At 37.9% G+C, this 16845-nt stretch overlaps 1 protein-coding gene across 5 annotated transcripts in view; it reads right to left on the bottom strand.

Moving 5' to 3' along the window:
• LOC122078630 (DNA ligase 6) overlaps positions 1-13092 on the bottom strand; it is a 30785-nt gene extending 17693 nt beyond the window's left edge. For 3 of the 5 annotated variants that reach the window (XM_042644702.1, XM_042644703.1, XM_042644705.1), the window contains exons 1-6: positions 10573-13090; positions 10359-10476; positions 10142-10223; positions 7511-7613; positions 7322-7418; positions 407-509 (exon numbers count right to left, since the gene is read on the bottom strand). In XM_042644702.1, coding sequence (XP_042500636.1) covers positions 407-509; positions 7322-7418; positions 7511-7613; positions 10142-10223; positions 10359-10476; positions 10573-12976 — 2907 coding nt within the window. In that variant the 5' untranslated portion in view covers positions 12977-13090. Of the gene's footprint in view, positions 1-406; positions 510-7321; positions 7419-7510; positions 7614-10141; positions 10224-10358; positions 10477-10572 lie in introns of all 5 variants that reach the window. The other 2 variants (XM_042644704.1, XM_042644706.1) reach the window with 2 other exon arrangements.
• Between the last annotated feature and the right edge of the window lie 3753 nt (positions 13093-16845).

Genomic DNA, 16845 nt, shown 5'->3' with positions numbered 1-16845 from the left:
TGTTATCTACTTCCCTCCCTACCTTAAAAAAAAATGAACACCACCACCCCGACTTGAAATCTCACATAAATATTCCCCTTTACCCTTTTTCATATAATAGAATCCTAGTTTTGCTATCTGAAACTGAAAATTAAAGATCCCACATTAAGAACTCTCTAAGATACTTATCAACAATGACAGAAACTGCAAGAGGGATTATTCAGTTTCCCAAAATTAGCTCCAACACGTCAATTCAAATATTCCCAAACCTAAGTCAGTCCAAGCAACACTTGCTGAAGTCTGAAGCCTGATCACTAGTTTGAAATCATACCATAACTTTGAGAACAAGACTTGGATGGATATGCAATAATTTGTATGTGACCCCTACCAAAAATTAAATCATTGAAGGAATTTAACAAAATCTCACCAAAGTGCGAACAAGGAACTTAATTTCCTTCTCCCGACAAGAATGCATGAGATTCACAATAAGCATCTTCTTTCGAGTGGTACTTCCACTGCCTATTTCTGCACTGATGAGTTCCAGTATCAATATCAGAAACAAATTTGTTGATTTACATATGCTAATTGGCTAGAAAATAAGATATTCTACTTGGCACACTAAAAACCTCAACCAAGAAATTGACCCACAAAATAAAAAGAACTTCCATTGATCTCTTTTTCTTCCCAAATGAAAAGAAAATTGGTGATTGAAGAAACCATTCTTTTCTTTTTTCCGTTCACATTATCACATTGCCTCATTATAATAATATTTTTTCTTGAGTTATCACTTGTCAGAATACAAAAAGAAAAGAGGGGCAGAAAAATTCAGAAGTTAACAGGAAAAAATAAGATTTCACGATAAAATAGGAATGAAAAGAAGCCAAAATAGAAGAGGTATTATGATCTATGGTACTTCAGAAGCATCTCTGTTCCGTCCTGATGAGATCTCCAATTGTTTTTGGGAAGAATGAACACAACGATATCGTCAAGAGACAAAAATTATAATAGGCATCAAAATGGGTATATAATATCAAATCGAACCTTCGCTTCCTAAACAAATAAGTCACAAACACTAATAAAGTTTGAAGACAACTAGCTTCAGGCAATTGGAACCTAAGACCATGATGAAATGCCTATACAAGTTCAAAATCGATAAGGAAAAATCCAAATTGTAATGGAAAATGCAACTACAAGAGGAATGGGTAGAGGAAGTTCTGACAATGATATATCACAGTATTTGATGATTAGATGGCCTTGTTCAACTTAACACCTTTAGTTGATAGTGAAGAGTGAAGACAGAGGTTAACATCAGAAGGTATAGCAAAATTAAAGGAGATTGGTTTCTAAAGTCCAAGGGAGACAGAACATGTGAATGATGCCCCTGATACATATCACAACCAATATTTAAGACATGGAGGAGAGGGGGGCGAGAGAGGGAGGGAAGACTAGTCTTGTAATTGAATTTTCAGAGAGTAGTTAAGGGAAACTTTTAGATCAGCCATAAAACTTGTTTTGGAAACCTAAAATGAACCAAAAGAACCACAGGAAAGAAGGAAATGAACTATTGGCGCATTTCAATTCAGTCCCTACACCATCAAAAAAAATTTAGAAACCAAAACAATAATAGAACTAAGGTGCAAAAGCAATACTATGGTTATTATCCTAACAATAAAATGACAACTTGAAGCCAACATAAACCCATACTCTTCTCTTATTTTCCATGCATACATGCTGTTGTACATTTTGGTGTTTAACATGTGGATTAGATTAGCATCTTGGAACATAGGATCTTTAATGAGTAAGAGTCTAGAATTGGTAGATTTTATGGAGAGAAAAGAATTAACATATCTTGTATTCAAGTCTTAAGAGATTAGATGGAAGGGTAAAAAAGTCAAGGAGTTTGACGACTTCAAACTTGGTATACCAAGATGAAAGTAATAGAAACGGAGTGGGGATAGTGGTCGATAAAGATATAAATAATAGTGTGGTGGATGTTAAAAGATTTTGTGAAAAAATTATATCTATCAAGCTTGTGTTGGAGAAAGAGGTTGTCAATATAATTAACGGTTATGCACCCCAAGTAGGATTGGATGAAAGTAACAAGTTACAATTTTGGGAACAAATGGATGGATAAGTGCAAGGTTTTAGTCAAGGAGAAAATATTATTATAGAGGGCGAATGGACATGTTGGGAGAGAGGCTATAAAGGTGCACAAGGAGGATATAGTTTTGGAGAGAGGAATGAGGAGGGGACTTCAGTTTTAGATTTTGTTGTGGCTTATGATTTATTCTATTGTAAACACATACTTTGAAAAGGGAGAGGAACATTGAGTTGCATCATAGTAGCCAAATAAATTTCTTTCTAACTAGAAGGTCCAATAGGTCGTTATGTAAGGATTGTAAGATTATACCAAGAGAGAGCCTAACCACACAACATAGTTTAGTGGTCATGGGTATGTGTCTCATTACGCCCTAGGATAAGGTGGTGGAGCTTAAAATGATATATCTTGAAATCATTTACTGATAAATTAGTCAAGCAAGGAAGGTAAGATTTTTTTTATGGTGACACTAACACGATGTGGAACGAGATGACTACTTGTATTAAGAAGGTTGCTAAAGATGTCCTACACTAGGTGAATTGAAAGGAAAACATCATTCCTCTAAGGAGACTTGGTGATGGGATGATGAAGTTCAAGTAGCCATTAAGACTAAAAAAGTAGTTTTAAGACATGGCAAAGGACTAAGGATGTAGAGAATCTAAAAAGATATAATTTTGTCATAAATGAAGCTAAGAAGATTGTGGGAAATGCAAGGGCAAAGAAACATAATAATCTTTATAACAATATGGCACAAAGGAAGGGGAAGCTATTTATAAGATAGCTAAAATGATAGAAAGAAAGAGTAGAGATTCCGACCATGTTAGATGTATTAAAAGTGAAGATGGTAAAGTAATATTGTGTAATAAGGAGAGATGGAAATATCATTTCTACAACCTACTAAATGAAAATATTTCAAATAATAACATCCTGAAAGGCTGCATCACCCATCAAGTAACCACATAGAGTGTGTGTGTGTGTGTGTGTGTGTATATATATATATAAAATCAAGGTGCCAGAAGAAAACGAAGCTTTAAGGAGGACGAAAGTAGGCATGGCACTTGGTCCAGAAGGGTCCCAATAGAAGTGTGGAAAAGATCAAGAATCTGTGGTTTATATTGGCAAATCAAGTTATTTAATAAGATTATGAGAAACTGGAAAAATGGCAAATGAATGGATAAGAAGCATTGTGGTTCCAAAAAAAAAAAAGAGAGAGAGAGAAAAGAAGAAGAAGAAGAGGAAGAAGGTGACATTCAAAGCTGCAATAACTATATAGGCATACGACTAATGAGTTATACTATGAATTATGGGAGAATTATTGAAACTCAGCTAAGACAAGAAACAAATATTACGGAGAACCAATTTAGTTTTATGCCAGAAAAATCCAAAGCAAAAGCTTTTTACTTAGGAAACTCATGGAATGATTTAAAGATTGCATGAAGGATCTCTATATGGTCTTTATTGACAGAGTCACTAGAGAAACAGCCTCCCCAAGAAGCAGGGTTGAGGCTGCATACATTATAACCCTCCCCAGACCTTCCAATGGCAAGAGCCTCATGCACATGGGACGCCTCTTAGAGTCCCTACTTCCTAGAGGGTTAATCTGGCAAGTACAAGAGAAGATAAGTGTTTTAAATAAATATGTGGACATAATTAAAAATATGGATGATGGTGTAGCAACTAGCGTAAGAAATGTGGGGGATTAAGCCAGTGAATTCCCAATTACAATTGGGTTACATCAAGAAACAGCATTAAGCTCTTATTTGTTTGCAACTATCATGGATGATTTAATAGAGATATTATAGATGAGATTCCTTAGTGTATGCTTTTTTGCTAAAGTATTGTTTTGTTGGATGAGACAAAAGCAGGGATAATGACAAGTTGGAGTTATGAAGATCAATCTTGGAATCAAAAGGTTTTAAGATAAGTAGAACAAAAACAGAGTATATGGTGTGTAGCTTTAGTTACACTAGGACGGATAATGAGGTGGTGAAAATTGACGAGGGAGATTTAGTAAAGTGATTGTTCAAGGTATCTAGGCTCAGTCATAAATATATAAGGTGATATAAAAGATGATGTTTAACATAGAATTAAAATAGAATGGATGAGGTGGAGGAGGTGCGTCCGGAGTGTTGTGTGATCAATGCATTTAAAACTTAAAGAAAAAAAATTCATAAGACAGTCATATGACCAGCTATGATGTATGGTATTGAATGTTAGGCAGTTGAGCAATATTATGTAGATAAACTTAGGGTAGCGGAGATGAGAATGTTGAAATGGATGTGTGGCAAAACTAAAAAGGATAAAATAAGGAATGATCATATTAGAGCTGATTTGGGAGTAGCTCCAATACATTATAAGCTACGAGAAAGTTGTTTGAGGTGGCATGACCATACTCAACGGAGGCCTTTGGATACTTCACTACAAAGGAGTGATTTCATTCAGATTGAAGGAACTAAACGGGCCCAGGGGTACACCTAAAATGACCCTAGGAGAACTGGCGAGGAAAGACATCCATAATTTAGGCCTTATATCAAGTATGCCTCAAATAGAGCTGATTGGAAGGTAAGGATCAATGTAGCCAACCCCTTATGTAAGACTAAATCACATAGGACCTAATTCCAGGTAGGATCTGAAATTCTGGCTGAATAGAGAAGATTTCGATTACTTACAAATCACAACTCAAATGGAGCTGAATTTTGGATCGAATGGAGATCCTATATGAGGAACAAACCATAAAAATTGAACAAATTTTGTTGGCTAGATTGAGAGATCTACTGATTGCAAGAAATAGGAGACTTTTGGTGATTCTTTAAGAACTAGGGCTGGAAGTATCGGATGATCCTCAAAATTGGATCAAGTGGTCCTCCTAAGATCCTCAACAAACCCTTAAAATCCTGCAGCAATCAGAGACCTGGTTTGAGAGATACGCACTCAAACATTCTTCCCAAGAAAACCCTTAAGTTGGATTCGGTAGCCTGGTTGTGTGTCTTCTAATCAACAATCTTAGAGGGCTTCAAATCTTCAAACAATCTTGTAATAACTCTCAAAACACTCTCTCAATAGTTAGAATAAAGAAAAAAAAATAAAAGAAACAAAGATCTGGACTCACTGGTCTCTCCATCAGTCCATCTCGTCACTGTTTATTAATTCGTTTGCTCAGCTAGGGCACTCAAGGCCAGCAGCCCGCAAGGCTATCAACTATGCTCGGCTGGCAGCAGTCTCACTGCTGCCCTTTGCAAGATTAGTGCCCCTCTGCGACTATCACCAACGCTTGGCCAGAGCTCTGCTAGGCCAACGTGTGACACTCAAGAATACGGCAAGTACTAAACCCGCCTAGGAGATCGGTGAGGTGTCCCCACCAAGAATACGGCAAGTACCAAGGGTTTGAGAGATCGGTGAGGGTGTAAAAACTTTAGTTCCACATCGCCTAGGGAGAGATTACTGGGCTAGTTAATAACCTCTAGCCTCCTTAACATGGCACAACGCATTTTAAAACCTTGAGGCCCATGGGCCAAAGAGGACAATATTGTGCAAGGTTAGTGGAACCGGGGCCTTACATAACGCCCCACCAATGTGGCTGCCTTCTTGCTGAAGGAGATTCAAATCTCGGCTTGGCAACTAAGAGTTTGCTGTGTGGAGAAAAGTTGGGTAGGGTTTGGTGGAACTCTACCTAGAATTGTCCACATTGCCCCTCTTCTTTGATTTGGGCTTTCGGTTATTGTCAATTAGCCCATGTGGGCTTTTGAGTGTTGCCCAATTGGGCTTGAGATGTAGCCCTTAATGGGCCTTTGTTTTGGTGCCATTTATGGGCTTTTTGTATCCCTTATTGGGTTTGTAACTTCCCCTTTGGGGTTATATTTTCCATCCCCTTCTTTTAATGCATTAACTATTCACCCAAAAAAAAAACAAAAACAAAACAAAAAAAAAAAAAAAAAAAAAAAAAAAAAAATCGATGGAGGGTTGCAAAGGGGGAAGAAGAACAGGTTTTGGACATCTCACCCCTCAAGTTTAGGCATCTCACCTAGGGCTTCTCACCCAACTGCATCCCACAATAAAACAATATATAGCCATCTCAAATAAACTGAAATTGATTACAAAGGTCTCTTTAAATAGGCTAGGCACAACCTTACAAATTAGAAATAAAACTAAAAGAGGAAACTAACTAGCTTAGGCAGCTAACTACTAAGGGCCCATTCGATAACATTTCAAGAAACGCGTTTCTGCCGTTTCTGTGTTCAGAAACGACAGAAACGAAACAAAAAGCGTTTGATAAACTATTTCGTTTCACTTGTTTTCAGAACTTGTCTCACCGTTTCTGGAAAGGTCTCATGGCCATTCTTTCGCTGGTTACTATCGACTTCCAGAAACATGACTTATCAAATACCTTCAATTCCGTTTCTGTTTCTATAAACGGAAATTTATGTTTCTTCCGTTTCTTGAAATAACGTTTCTTGAAATAGAAACGGCAGAAACGTTATCAAACGGGCCCTAACTTGTCTACTAAACAACTAACATAGAACAATAAGGACTCTTCTAGAAAACTTGATCTTCACTCAAAACCATGGTTGACCAAGTCAAATCATAAGAAGACAAAAAGGCCGAAAGTACTGTTCACGTGAACAGTAACACGAGTTACTGCTGCTGGGCTCCTCCATCGATTGCTGCTGTAGATGGCCTTCTAGAAGACAATAAAGAGAACATAATAAAGGGTGGAAAATAGATGGTTCAATGGCCAATCTGGTCTGCTTCTGAAGTAGCAAAATTGAATCAGAAAAAGGGGCTGTTATGCTGGTTCTATGGTCAGCTGTGGAGGAACAGCATAGGATGGAACTGGCCAGCTGGTTGGCTGGCTTGAGCAGACTAACTGACTAAGGATGGCTGGCTTTCCTCCTGCTTCGAATGGGATCTTCCTCAGCCAATGTAACCCTTTGACAGCCCTATCTACATCAACCCCATGTAGTTGGGATAAGGCTGAGCTGTTGTTGTTGCTGCAACATGCTGTTGGATATGACTTATTTTTACTAAAATATTCAACAGCTAGAATCAAGCCCAATAATGATTACAATACACTAGTCAAGAAAAAAAAGGGAAAATTTCAAAGACATCAATATTTTGCCGAGCATGATTTCTGCCTGGAACAACCACCCCTAAAAAAAAAGATCCTAGTACAAAATTGACATGGCATCGGATGCTAATTAAGGAAGTAAAGAGAACTATAACCACATACACTAATTCAATTTATACCTAATTTTTTGAAGAGAAGAAAATACATCTCTGATTGAAAGTGGGCAAGGAGGAGCAAGAAATGATTGAGTCTGCCGACATACTTGCGCAACATCACCTTGAAACAAAACAGCCTATAAGTAAATTCTCCAAGAGACTACAGACAAGCACAACACACAATAAACTATAAATAGAATGATCCACTTATACCTAGATCACCCATTTTATTGTACATTTCCTTTATTTTGGATCTGTTTGTTCCACATGCCTCTTCAAGTGCAGCTGTCACCAAACTGCCACCAATGTTTAGTTCCTGCAAATACAAATGAATAGTTACATGCTAAATACAGTGAACTTTTCTCAAAATAAAACAGCCTAGGCCATGCAATAACATCCTTGTCTCTCAAAACTAAATATTAAATTAATTAAAATATATTAAAAATACAAAAATAATAAAAAATAAAATCCAGCCCCATCCTCAAAATAATTTGGATATGGCAAGAAAAAAATTAACCATTCTTCCATCTTCTTGCTGTCATTGACATTTGTAAAGAACAAAGCAAACAGAAATGAAAATATCTGTTATTAGGAGACGCTGGATATCCTTTTTTATGAAGTGTAAGTAAGCAACCTTTTGTACAGTACAGCGAGCCTTTTATTATTAATAAAATCATTGACTTGCTAGGAAAGAGTAAAAATGAGCAACACACTGTCCAGCAGATTTATATGTACTAATAGTTCGAAAATTTGGTTAAAATGACTGAGATTTCTTGAACTTTTTGGTTTTGACATTGGTCAAAACAAAACCTCAGTCGGCCCTGCAAATTTACCAAATTTCAACTGATATTTTGGCATTTTGGTTTCGGTGAGACATCTCAGCCGAAATGATGCATTCCCTTGGTTTAAAATCAACATCTCGATCTTTTGGTAGTTTCAACAAGGATAAGGAATTTTGCCAAGGCCCAAAAAAACCTAATATTTTGAATTCTTTTGCCAAATCATCTACAAATCTTAGTGGAACAACCTATTGGAAACTACTACACATCCACAACGACGATTTGCTACATTTGAGTGAGATTTGCTGAAGACTCAAACTTTGAGGTATGACATTATTTCCTAAACTTTGAGGTATACTCAAACTTTGAGCTTTGTAGTATTAAATGGTTTTTCTTCATTTGTATTGCATATTTTAGTTGTTTGATTAAATTTTATGTGCTCTAGTACTATTATATATAACATGGGCTATATTTGAGAAAGTATACATCAAGGTATGCCGTACACTTCCAACCTAGGGAATGAAACCAAACTAGCATCTTGGCTGTTTGTTACCAATATAAAGGTTCCATTATGTTCAGAGATGTTTAATTAGGGTTTTCCTAAAGTTTTAGGATAAAAATATGGTCATTTGACTACCGAAATGCCCTATTGAATCCATTAGTCGAAACCTACAGGGTTTTGGCCCGGTTTCAATCGAAACCTGAGATATATTTACTCACTGTATTCCCACCATTTAGGGAACAATTAGTTTTTAGATTAATTAATAAGCATTCTCCACTCATTTATGGTGACTACAACTCTATGATCATTTTGTTGCTCAAGAGATTTTGATGACCAAGATTTAAGCTAGTAATGCAGTATACTAGTTCTCTCTCCAAGGGCTCTTGACATATAAAGCACATACCCAGTGCACAAGGCTCCCAACACTGTGGGGTCTAGGGAAGGTCATAAGTACGCAACCTTAACCCCACTTCGCGGCAAGGTTCAAGAACTCGTTTCGTTTCGGTGGTTTTGACTCGTTTCGGCCGAAATAATGTACTTTTTCCATGTGTTTTGTTTGCCCATTTGGGGGTGCTAATGGCCGCAATTAACAAAATGAGAGAAACGAAATGACCGAGATAAACAAAATTTCAACGTAGTAGTGCACTTTTTGGGGCAAAATGAGCGTTTCGAAACAAAATGACCGAAATATGTCTTTTCATGTTTCATTTCAGTTAAAAAAACTTCGAAATACATTTCGGCAAGATTTTTCCAAGTTTCGAACCATGCTTCAGAGAGAGGCTGTTTCCCAACTGGAACCTACAACCACTAGGTCACAATGGAGCAACCTTACTGTTGCGCCGGGCCCAGGCAATAGTAAGATATTGACGCCCCTAGTTTTGGTTGGGTCATTAAAACAGCAACCTAGTGCACGAGACTCCCCTAGTTTTGGTTGGGTCATTAAAGATTTTGCCAAATATTGCCTCCAACAGAATGAGATTTTCACCTCATGTATAGTTCACATCCATTCTTTGTTATCTATATTTTGTGATGGGGAAGCTTCAAAATTGTCCATCCATCACTTATTTAGTCCTAGTTCTTGTGGTCTTGAGTTGAAGAAAGGTTAACCCCACACCAATCAACAAGCCCCATACATTTTTTCTTAATAACCTTAGATAATCTTATTTATTCAGTCAATTTAACGACCAAATTTCTAGGTGTTATCCTGACAAAACCTTGCACCCAAAATTAAAAATAACGACAACAGTTGCCACATTTGGGATTTATTTGGACCTCTGTCTGCACATTACGAGTCAAAAGAAGGTTGTAAAAATGTGCACATTGAGAGGTTGAAAATTTAAGTTCACAGTGACATTGGTCAAGGTCCATTCAATAAGTTCTAAACAATTTGATACATCTTTCCTTCCCACCACTGCATTAAAATACAGAAAAACTACAAGAAAGGAATAGTAATGCTCGTCGTAGTGTTATAAAATTTGATTTTAAAGTGTAAGGGAATATTATTATGTAACAATGGACATAAACGCAATCACTTTTTACATTTTAAGATCGTTAGAAACTAACCATTTTTTCATAGTCAGCAGCAATCTTATTTGTGCACAGATAAATGGCAGGAAGCACATCTTCTGGTGATAAGGCAAGCAAGCTGTGTCACCAGAGGCATCGCAAGCAAACAATCAGCTTGAAACACATTAATTCTACTAAAGGACTTGCACTCACAATTCCATATCGAAGAAAACTAGAAGAATAAAACAGGAAAATGAAATCCATGTCATCAAACCTTCTGAACATGTTGCACAGAATACCAATGGCTTTTATCTTGCCTCTTTCCCCTTCAACCAAATCGAAAGTCCGTGCAAGATGTAAATATGGTGCAGCCTGTCCACTACTCCAGCATGCTGCAAATGGCCATCAGGAAAGCAAGATTACATACAACTTTTTCTACTCTACGAGGCATTTTTCAATTTGATTAAGAAACTATGGGAAACACAAACCGTGCTCAACGGGGAAATATTTTTCTAAAGGTAGAGACACTGAAGATGCAGTCATGTCCCCAGTTGAAAGCCCCTGCATGAACAAGCTAGGAGTATTTTTAGTTTCCTCAGGTGATTCAGATTCTTTACCAGCAGAATGAGTACTAACACAGCTTTGAGTTTGAACTGACTGAATATCAGCTCGAAGGTCACGACTAGAACCACGGTAATATATATCCAATGCCACATTAATATCTCCATTAGCCTTCTCCAGGAGAGAAGCAGCATTGCTTCTTGACACACTGCCATTTATCAGCTGAAGAAATTGATCTACCTCTTCTTTGTATGATTCAATAGCATCAATTGGCAACAAGCTTGAGCTAGTGGGGCGCTGTTCAGCCACGGCATTACAAATCCTAGCAACTTGTGAAGCATCAGTCCCAATTTTACGGAAAAACTTTGTAATCGTTGTTTGTTTCGAGTCTTTCGACCTTGAGCTAGAAGAGTCCATTGCTGAGCTGATCTTTGCCTTTTTGTTTAGCTTGTTCGAAGTGCCCTTAGCCCTTTTCTTCGGAGAGATGGTACTCTTAATTGAATGCTTCATGTTTGGTGACTTCTTTTCTTGAACTGAATTGCTCACTTTACCTCCACGAGGGGTTTCCTTATTTGGTTCAAGTTTGAAAAATACTTTAGAATCACTTCTTGTTGAGCTTAGAGTGCTCTTGTTACTTCCAAGAGCAGCGACCCAGTTAGATTCTAATTCAGGAAGTGCTGTAGAATTACTTGCTAAGCTTGCCTGCATAACAGCAGAGTCGCCACAAGCAAGTACCTGTGCACGGAATTCTGTTTCATGTTCATAAAACTCAGAAACTGCATCTACAATGTTACCACCGGAGCCACCAAGCAGTGCTAACATCTGCTCTCGGGTAATCCAGACAGGCAAACAATCACGAAGCTCTTGAATCATCTCCTCCGTATCTTTATCACTTAGCACATTTAGATCTCGCGAACCAGGCTCTTGCAGAGAAGATGCTGAATCCAAGCCAAACCTAGAATCAGTGTTATCGAGTCCTTCCAAAAGTTTTCCTTTTGACTTGACCTCATCATCAATGTCTAGTCCCCTTTCAGGATTGATGTTGATGTCACTTTCATGGTCTTCGTCCCTGGTCCGGGACCTTCGGTGGAAACTCATCAAGAATTCTTGTTTATTTGCAGTTTCATCAACCAATCCAGCAAAATGTTTCCGCATTGCAATAACATGTTTGCTATCAAGATTCTGAATATCCAAACCTACTGTTGGAACAATATGCTTTGGTCTCAAAAACCTCACGTACTCTCTCAATTCATCGTAACTAGAATGTTCACTGTAAGGCACCAAATGGATTTCAAAGGAATCCTTAGTCCTAACTGCAAACCCATCTCGTTTTGCTTCATACATCCACCCTGTCGGGACAAATCCAACAGCCTTCAAGTATCCCTTCTCAGTCATAATCTCCTTCATTTTAGCAAAATTGGGTCGAAAATAAGGCCAAGTCTCACCCAAGACATTCCAGCCAACCACATGAACGTCAGTAACCGAATCATCCTCCGTAAAAATCCCAGACTCGCCGAACCCTAAAATGCACAGAACTGCCATTTTCCTACTGTCCACATGTATCAAGGAGTTGCATCTACGTGCGATCTCAACAAGAATCTTCTCTTTCCCAATAACATAAGTAGCTATAAGAAACAACACAGACTTCACGAGGCCTTCATTTTCGTGTCTAATTCTTTCGATTGCCCTGACTATATAGTTAACCGAATCTTCTTGTGAGGGAAAAACAAACTTGGGATTGCAATATGTAGTATCCAAGAAAATCGCATCCGCGCCCGCGTATCCACTAAGCAAAGGTTCTTGCTTCATCGAATTAGAGAATCGGAAATCTCCAGTATGTACATACCTCTCGTCTTTGCCCTGCAGTACCGGTATCTGGAACAAGAACTGAACCGCACCAGGGCAGTGATTAGCATCGATGAGTGTCACTCCACACCCATCGATAAGAACTGTTTCACGGAGCGATAACGAGAAGACGAAAGAATCAGGTACTTTCAACGATTCAACTAAAAGTCGAGCTGTGGTTTCCGAGCAGAAGATGATGCCTTTTGACCAACTGGAATTTAAGCCGGTGTAGTGATCAGAATGGAAGTGCGAGAGGAAGTAAGAAACAGAGTAATCACCGGAATGACGGAAGCCGTCGACGATGAAGCGTGTTCTTGGAATTAGCTTGGACTGAGGGAAATCCGCAGGAACGGGAGGGAGAGAAGATCCTTGAGAGAGTAGGGTCAAGGACGAAGGATGGGAGGTTTGAGGAGAATGCTGTGAGAAAGCTCTGTAAGAATCGAGGAAGTGGTCGGAAGAATTCACGGTTAGGGTTTTGGTGGCCATAGAATCAGGGTTTCATGCCGGAACGATAACAGGAAATATGACGCAGAGGCTGAGAGGGAAGCTGGAGACGATGGGACCTTTTGTGACGGTTACTGTAATTCTGTAAATGCCGGCAGTAGCTCCCGACCTTGTGATGTAAGATGGGTTCGGCCTATTCAACCCCGGTTTGAATCAACCAATATTTGAACCAAAAATACGACCAAGTTATATAGGTCAGGCGACTCAGGCCCAAAACGTAAGTTCGTCAGAGTCAAAAAATCATTTTTTAATGAGATAATATAAATAGATGATTTTGTCGAACAACGGTGTTCTCAGAATGATTCTCATAATGGAATCATTACCAAATAGGCTCTAAGTGAACTTGGATTTGGACTGGGTTTGGGCTTATGCCCAGCTTGTAAATCATATCACCAATACAGTGATGACATGTGTATTTTGTTCTCAAAGATACTCTCATGCACACCTAGTTGCAGCATGGAAAGACATTTGCGAAAGTAAAATGACACAGTGATCACTTGATCCTACATAAAACGCATATGTATGGATAGGTAATCTGGACTGGGGTTGGGGGTTGGGGGTTGGGGACTGGGGACGGTTATGCTCCAAGCTCCACCACTGGGTTTGGGTTGAACAGTTCACAAAAACATGTAACCAACCACGTGGGCAAAATCTTAAGTTGTAACTTGGAACCAGAGATCAAGTATTGATCCCTGAAAGACCTAAAAAACCTGGACATGGGCATATCTTACATCTTTTCTTTTCTTCCTTTTTTTTTTTTTTTTAACCACTCTAATCTTTTGAGAATCTTTTGAGCCGAGGGTTCAAGGAGTTTAGCACTAAATGTTTGAAAGGTTATCGTCGATTTAGGAGAAGGGTTGATTTCCTTCACCCATGGCGAAAGAGGTATTCCTTTATTATTGGTCAATCATGATAATCATACATGGAGTCTGATGATCGAAATCAAAAGGCATTTTAGAAACCATCCCATAATTATAAAGGAAATAATGAAATACCCTATACTCATATTTATTTATTTATTTGGGTAGAATATAGTTGTGGATTTTATTTCTCTTTTGGTGAAGAGCTTTATCCTTTTTATAATTTATAATTCACCATAACTTTTTTTGCGGTGAAAATTGTATTAACTGATCAAACCTACAAAGGACGGGAAGCTAAGGAATGGAATGTGGTCATTCTGTCTTATTCATGACCGACGTTGCCTTCCTAGTTAGGGGATCTGCAACATTATTTAACAGCCCTTCGAATACAGAAGAAAGATATGGAACTAAAAGAAGACATACTCTATCTAATATCTTGAACGGACACGGAGACCTCCAACAGGGTAATCTTGTTGGGTCATTGATTATATTAATAATCTCTTTATTATTAGATTCAACCTCAAGACGAGTGAAGCCTGCCTCCAAAGCCTTGTAGATAGCACTTCTAAATGCAAAATATTCCCCTGGAATTGGAGAAGCAAAAATGATGATGTATTGAGACAGCTTGAGAAGGCATCACTTGTGGTCCCCAATAAGAAAGCCCAATCCTCTTTTCGCCTAGTCTTGTGGGACAGCCACGTCACAATTGTATTTTGTTCATAATACCAAAAGGGGTGCCTTCCAACTGTCATGAGTTACACTTGCTATTGCAACCGATGTTGTCCCATGATTCCCATTAGTAAAAGCACATGTTGTAATTCAATAAAAGCCTTTCCAACTACATAGATAACCTCCTGCGGTGTCCACTCCTTAATGTTGAATGTCAAATTGTTTCTTGCTCGCCACAAGTACTAACAAATAAAAGAAGCTCTTGAACGTAATTGACATGCATGCTTCTCGTAAACAAGCATCCCACCCTTTCAACCAATCTGTAGGTGGTGCATAAAGAGGCTACTTCCAAACCATATTAATTTAGAATAGTTGCAACCCAAGAGCATAGTTATCAATTCTAGTTATCAATTCGGCCGAATAATTCGCGAATTATTCGGCCAAACCGAATTTTTTCGAATTTTATCAAAAATTCGGACCGAATCCGAATTAAAAATAAAATTCTTTAAAATTCGCGACTTTTTCCAAAATGAATATAAATCGCGAATAATTCGGACCGAATCCGAATTAAACCGAATTATTCGGTTCATTTAAACATTATTTTAAAAAAAAAACCAAAAATAAAAAATAAAAAAATAAAAAAACATTTTTTTTTTTTTAATTTCTGTTTAATGCATTTTATAGGTTTAAGTGATAAAAGTTTCCTATTTTTGTTGTCACATGCCTTTATAAACAAAGAAATGCTGTTAGTTTGATTGGATATGGGGAAATTTTTTGACTACTGAATTTAGGGATTCAAGATTTTATTGGATGTGAAGAGAAGGTGTGTGTGTGTGGGGGGGGGGGACAGTTTAGTTCCTAACTAAGTGGAAGGAGACAAGAATAGTGATTCAGACTTAAGTGGTACAATTGGAGATTAGATTAAAGAGGCTTCTTGGCAAGGTTAGGAAAAAGAGAACTTGGGGGGGATAGGTTTTTTTTAATCATTTTGATTAACATAGTTACTTGAGAAATCTTTTGAAGCCGAGTGGAATGGCAATGCTACATAGAAAAGGTGTCTTGTAATACAGTAGACCATTTTAGATGCATGCCCAGAAAATAATATTATGCTTAATAATTTGCAATCTTTCATTCTTTTTTAATTTTCTTATCAAAGGAAATAAAAAGGGTCTAGGTGAACTTGCTCATAGGGAAGTGATATTCGTTTATAGCATTGGACTTGAAGTTCAAATTATGTTAGAGCATTTTTTAGACTTGCCTCCAAATGTACGTTTTTTCTTTCCTCCCCTTGTGACATTGGAAACCTTTCCACCTCAAACCTGAAAAGGAATTCAACCTTTGTCCAGAGTTCCACAAGTCTGAACCACACCAACTGCTTATTATTGAACTTCCAAACTGGGTCTGGCTGAAGAGGCAATTTTTACACAACTCTCTAGAGGTGATTCCTTCACGCATCTTTGTCCTCAAATTTCTATTTTGAGCGAGTTTCTCATTTTTATTCCATATAGACCTTTCAGCTTCTGGCCTAAAATGACTATGGGAGAAGTAGTGAGGAAAGACATGCACAAATTAGGGCTTGTCCCATGTATGACCTCAAATAGAGCTGATTGGAGGGCTAGGATCCATGTAGCTGACCACATTTAAGTGGTATTTTTTCTGAGTTTTGTTGTTGTGTTCCTCCCCTTTTACTTACTTTTTACTTTGCTTTTCCTTTTGGCTTTGCACGGATCCATGTAGCCGACCCCATTTAGTTGGGAATAGGCTGAGTTGTTGTTTGTTTATAGACCTTTCAGGCTTATCTATTGGGTTATCAAGTAGTTGGGGTAAGTGCAATGATGGTTTAAGGATCTTAAGTCCTTGTCTTCATTGAATAACCATCTGATATGACACATAATTAAAGCCATTAGAATCGTTTTCTATTTGGTTGGGAATCATAACTGACATCACATTATTGAGCTTCTGGTTTGCTCATTAAAATGCAACCACCATAAAGCTGTAAGATGTTGCTAGATGTAGACAATAGGAATGATTTGCATAGGGATTTTAGGTTTGAATAAATATAGTCTTGGTTTGGCATGCAAAATGGTTATTCTTACCTCTGAATCAAAGAAGTGGTACTTGTTTCATTGAAATTAAAGTATTCCTGTGAATGAGTTACTATGATCATGAGATTTGGCTGTGGATTATTCTTAGGATGAGTTTATTAATGTTCAAGGATTTCCAGAGCTTAATTTTATGATGTGTTTTGGAGTTTCTCTCTAGTAAGATATTGATGGTTTTGCCCTGTTGAATTTCTGGCCACCACACCACCACCACCACCCC

Source organism: Macadamia integrifolia, chromosome 5, assembly GCF_013358625.1.
Source record: "Macadamia integrifolia cultivar HAES 741 chromosome 5, SCU_Mint_v3, whole genome shotgun sequence".
Taxonomy (NCBI): Eukaryota; Viridiplantae; Streptophyta; class Magnoliopsida; order Proteales; family Proteaceae; genus Macadamia; species Macadamia integrifolia.
Note: the sequence above shows the minus strand (reverse complement) of the source record. Positions and strands in the feature narration are given on the sequence as shown.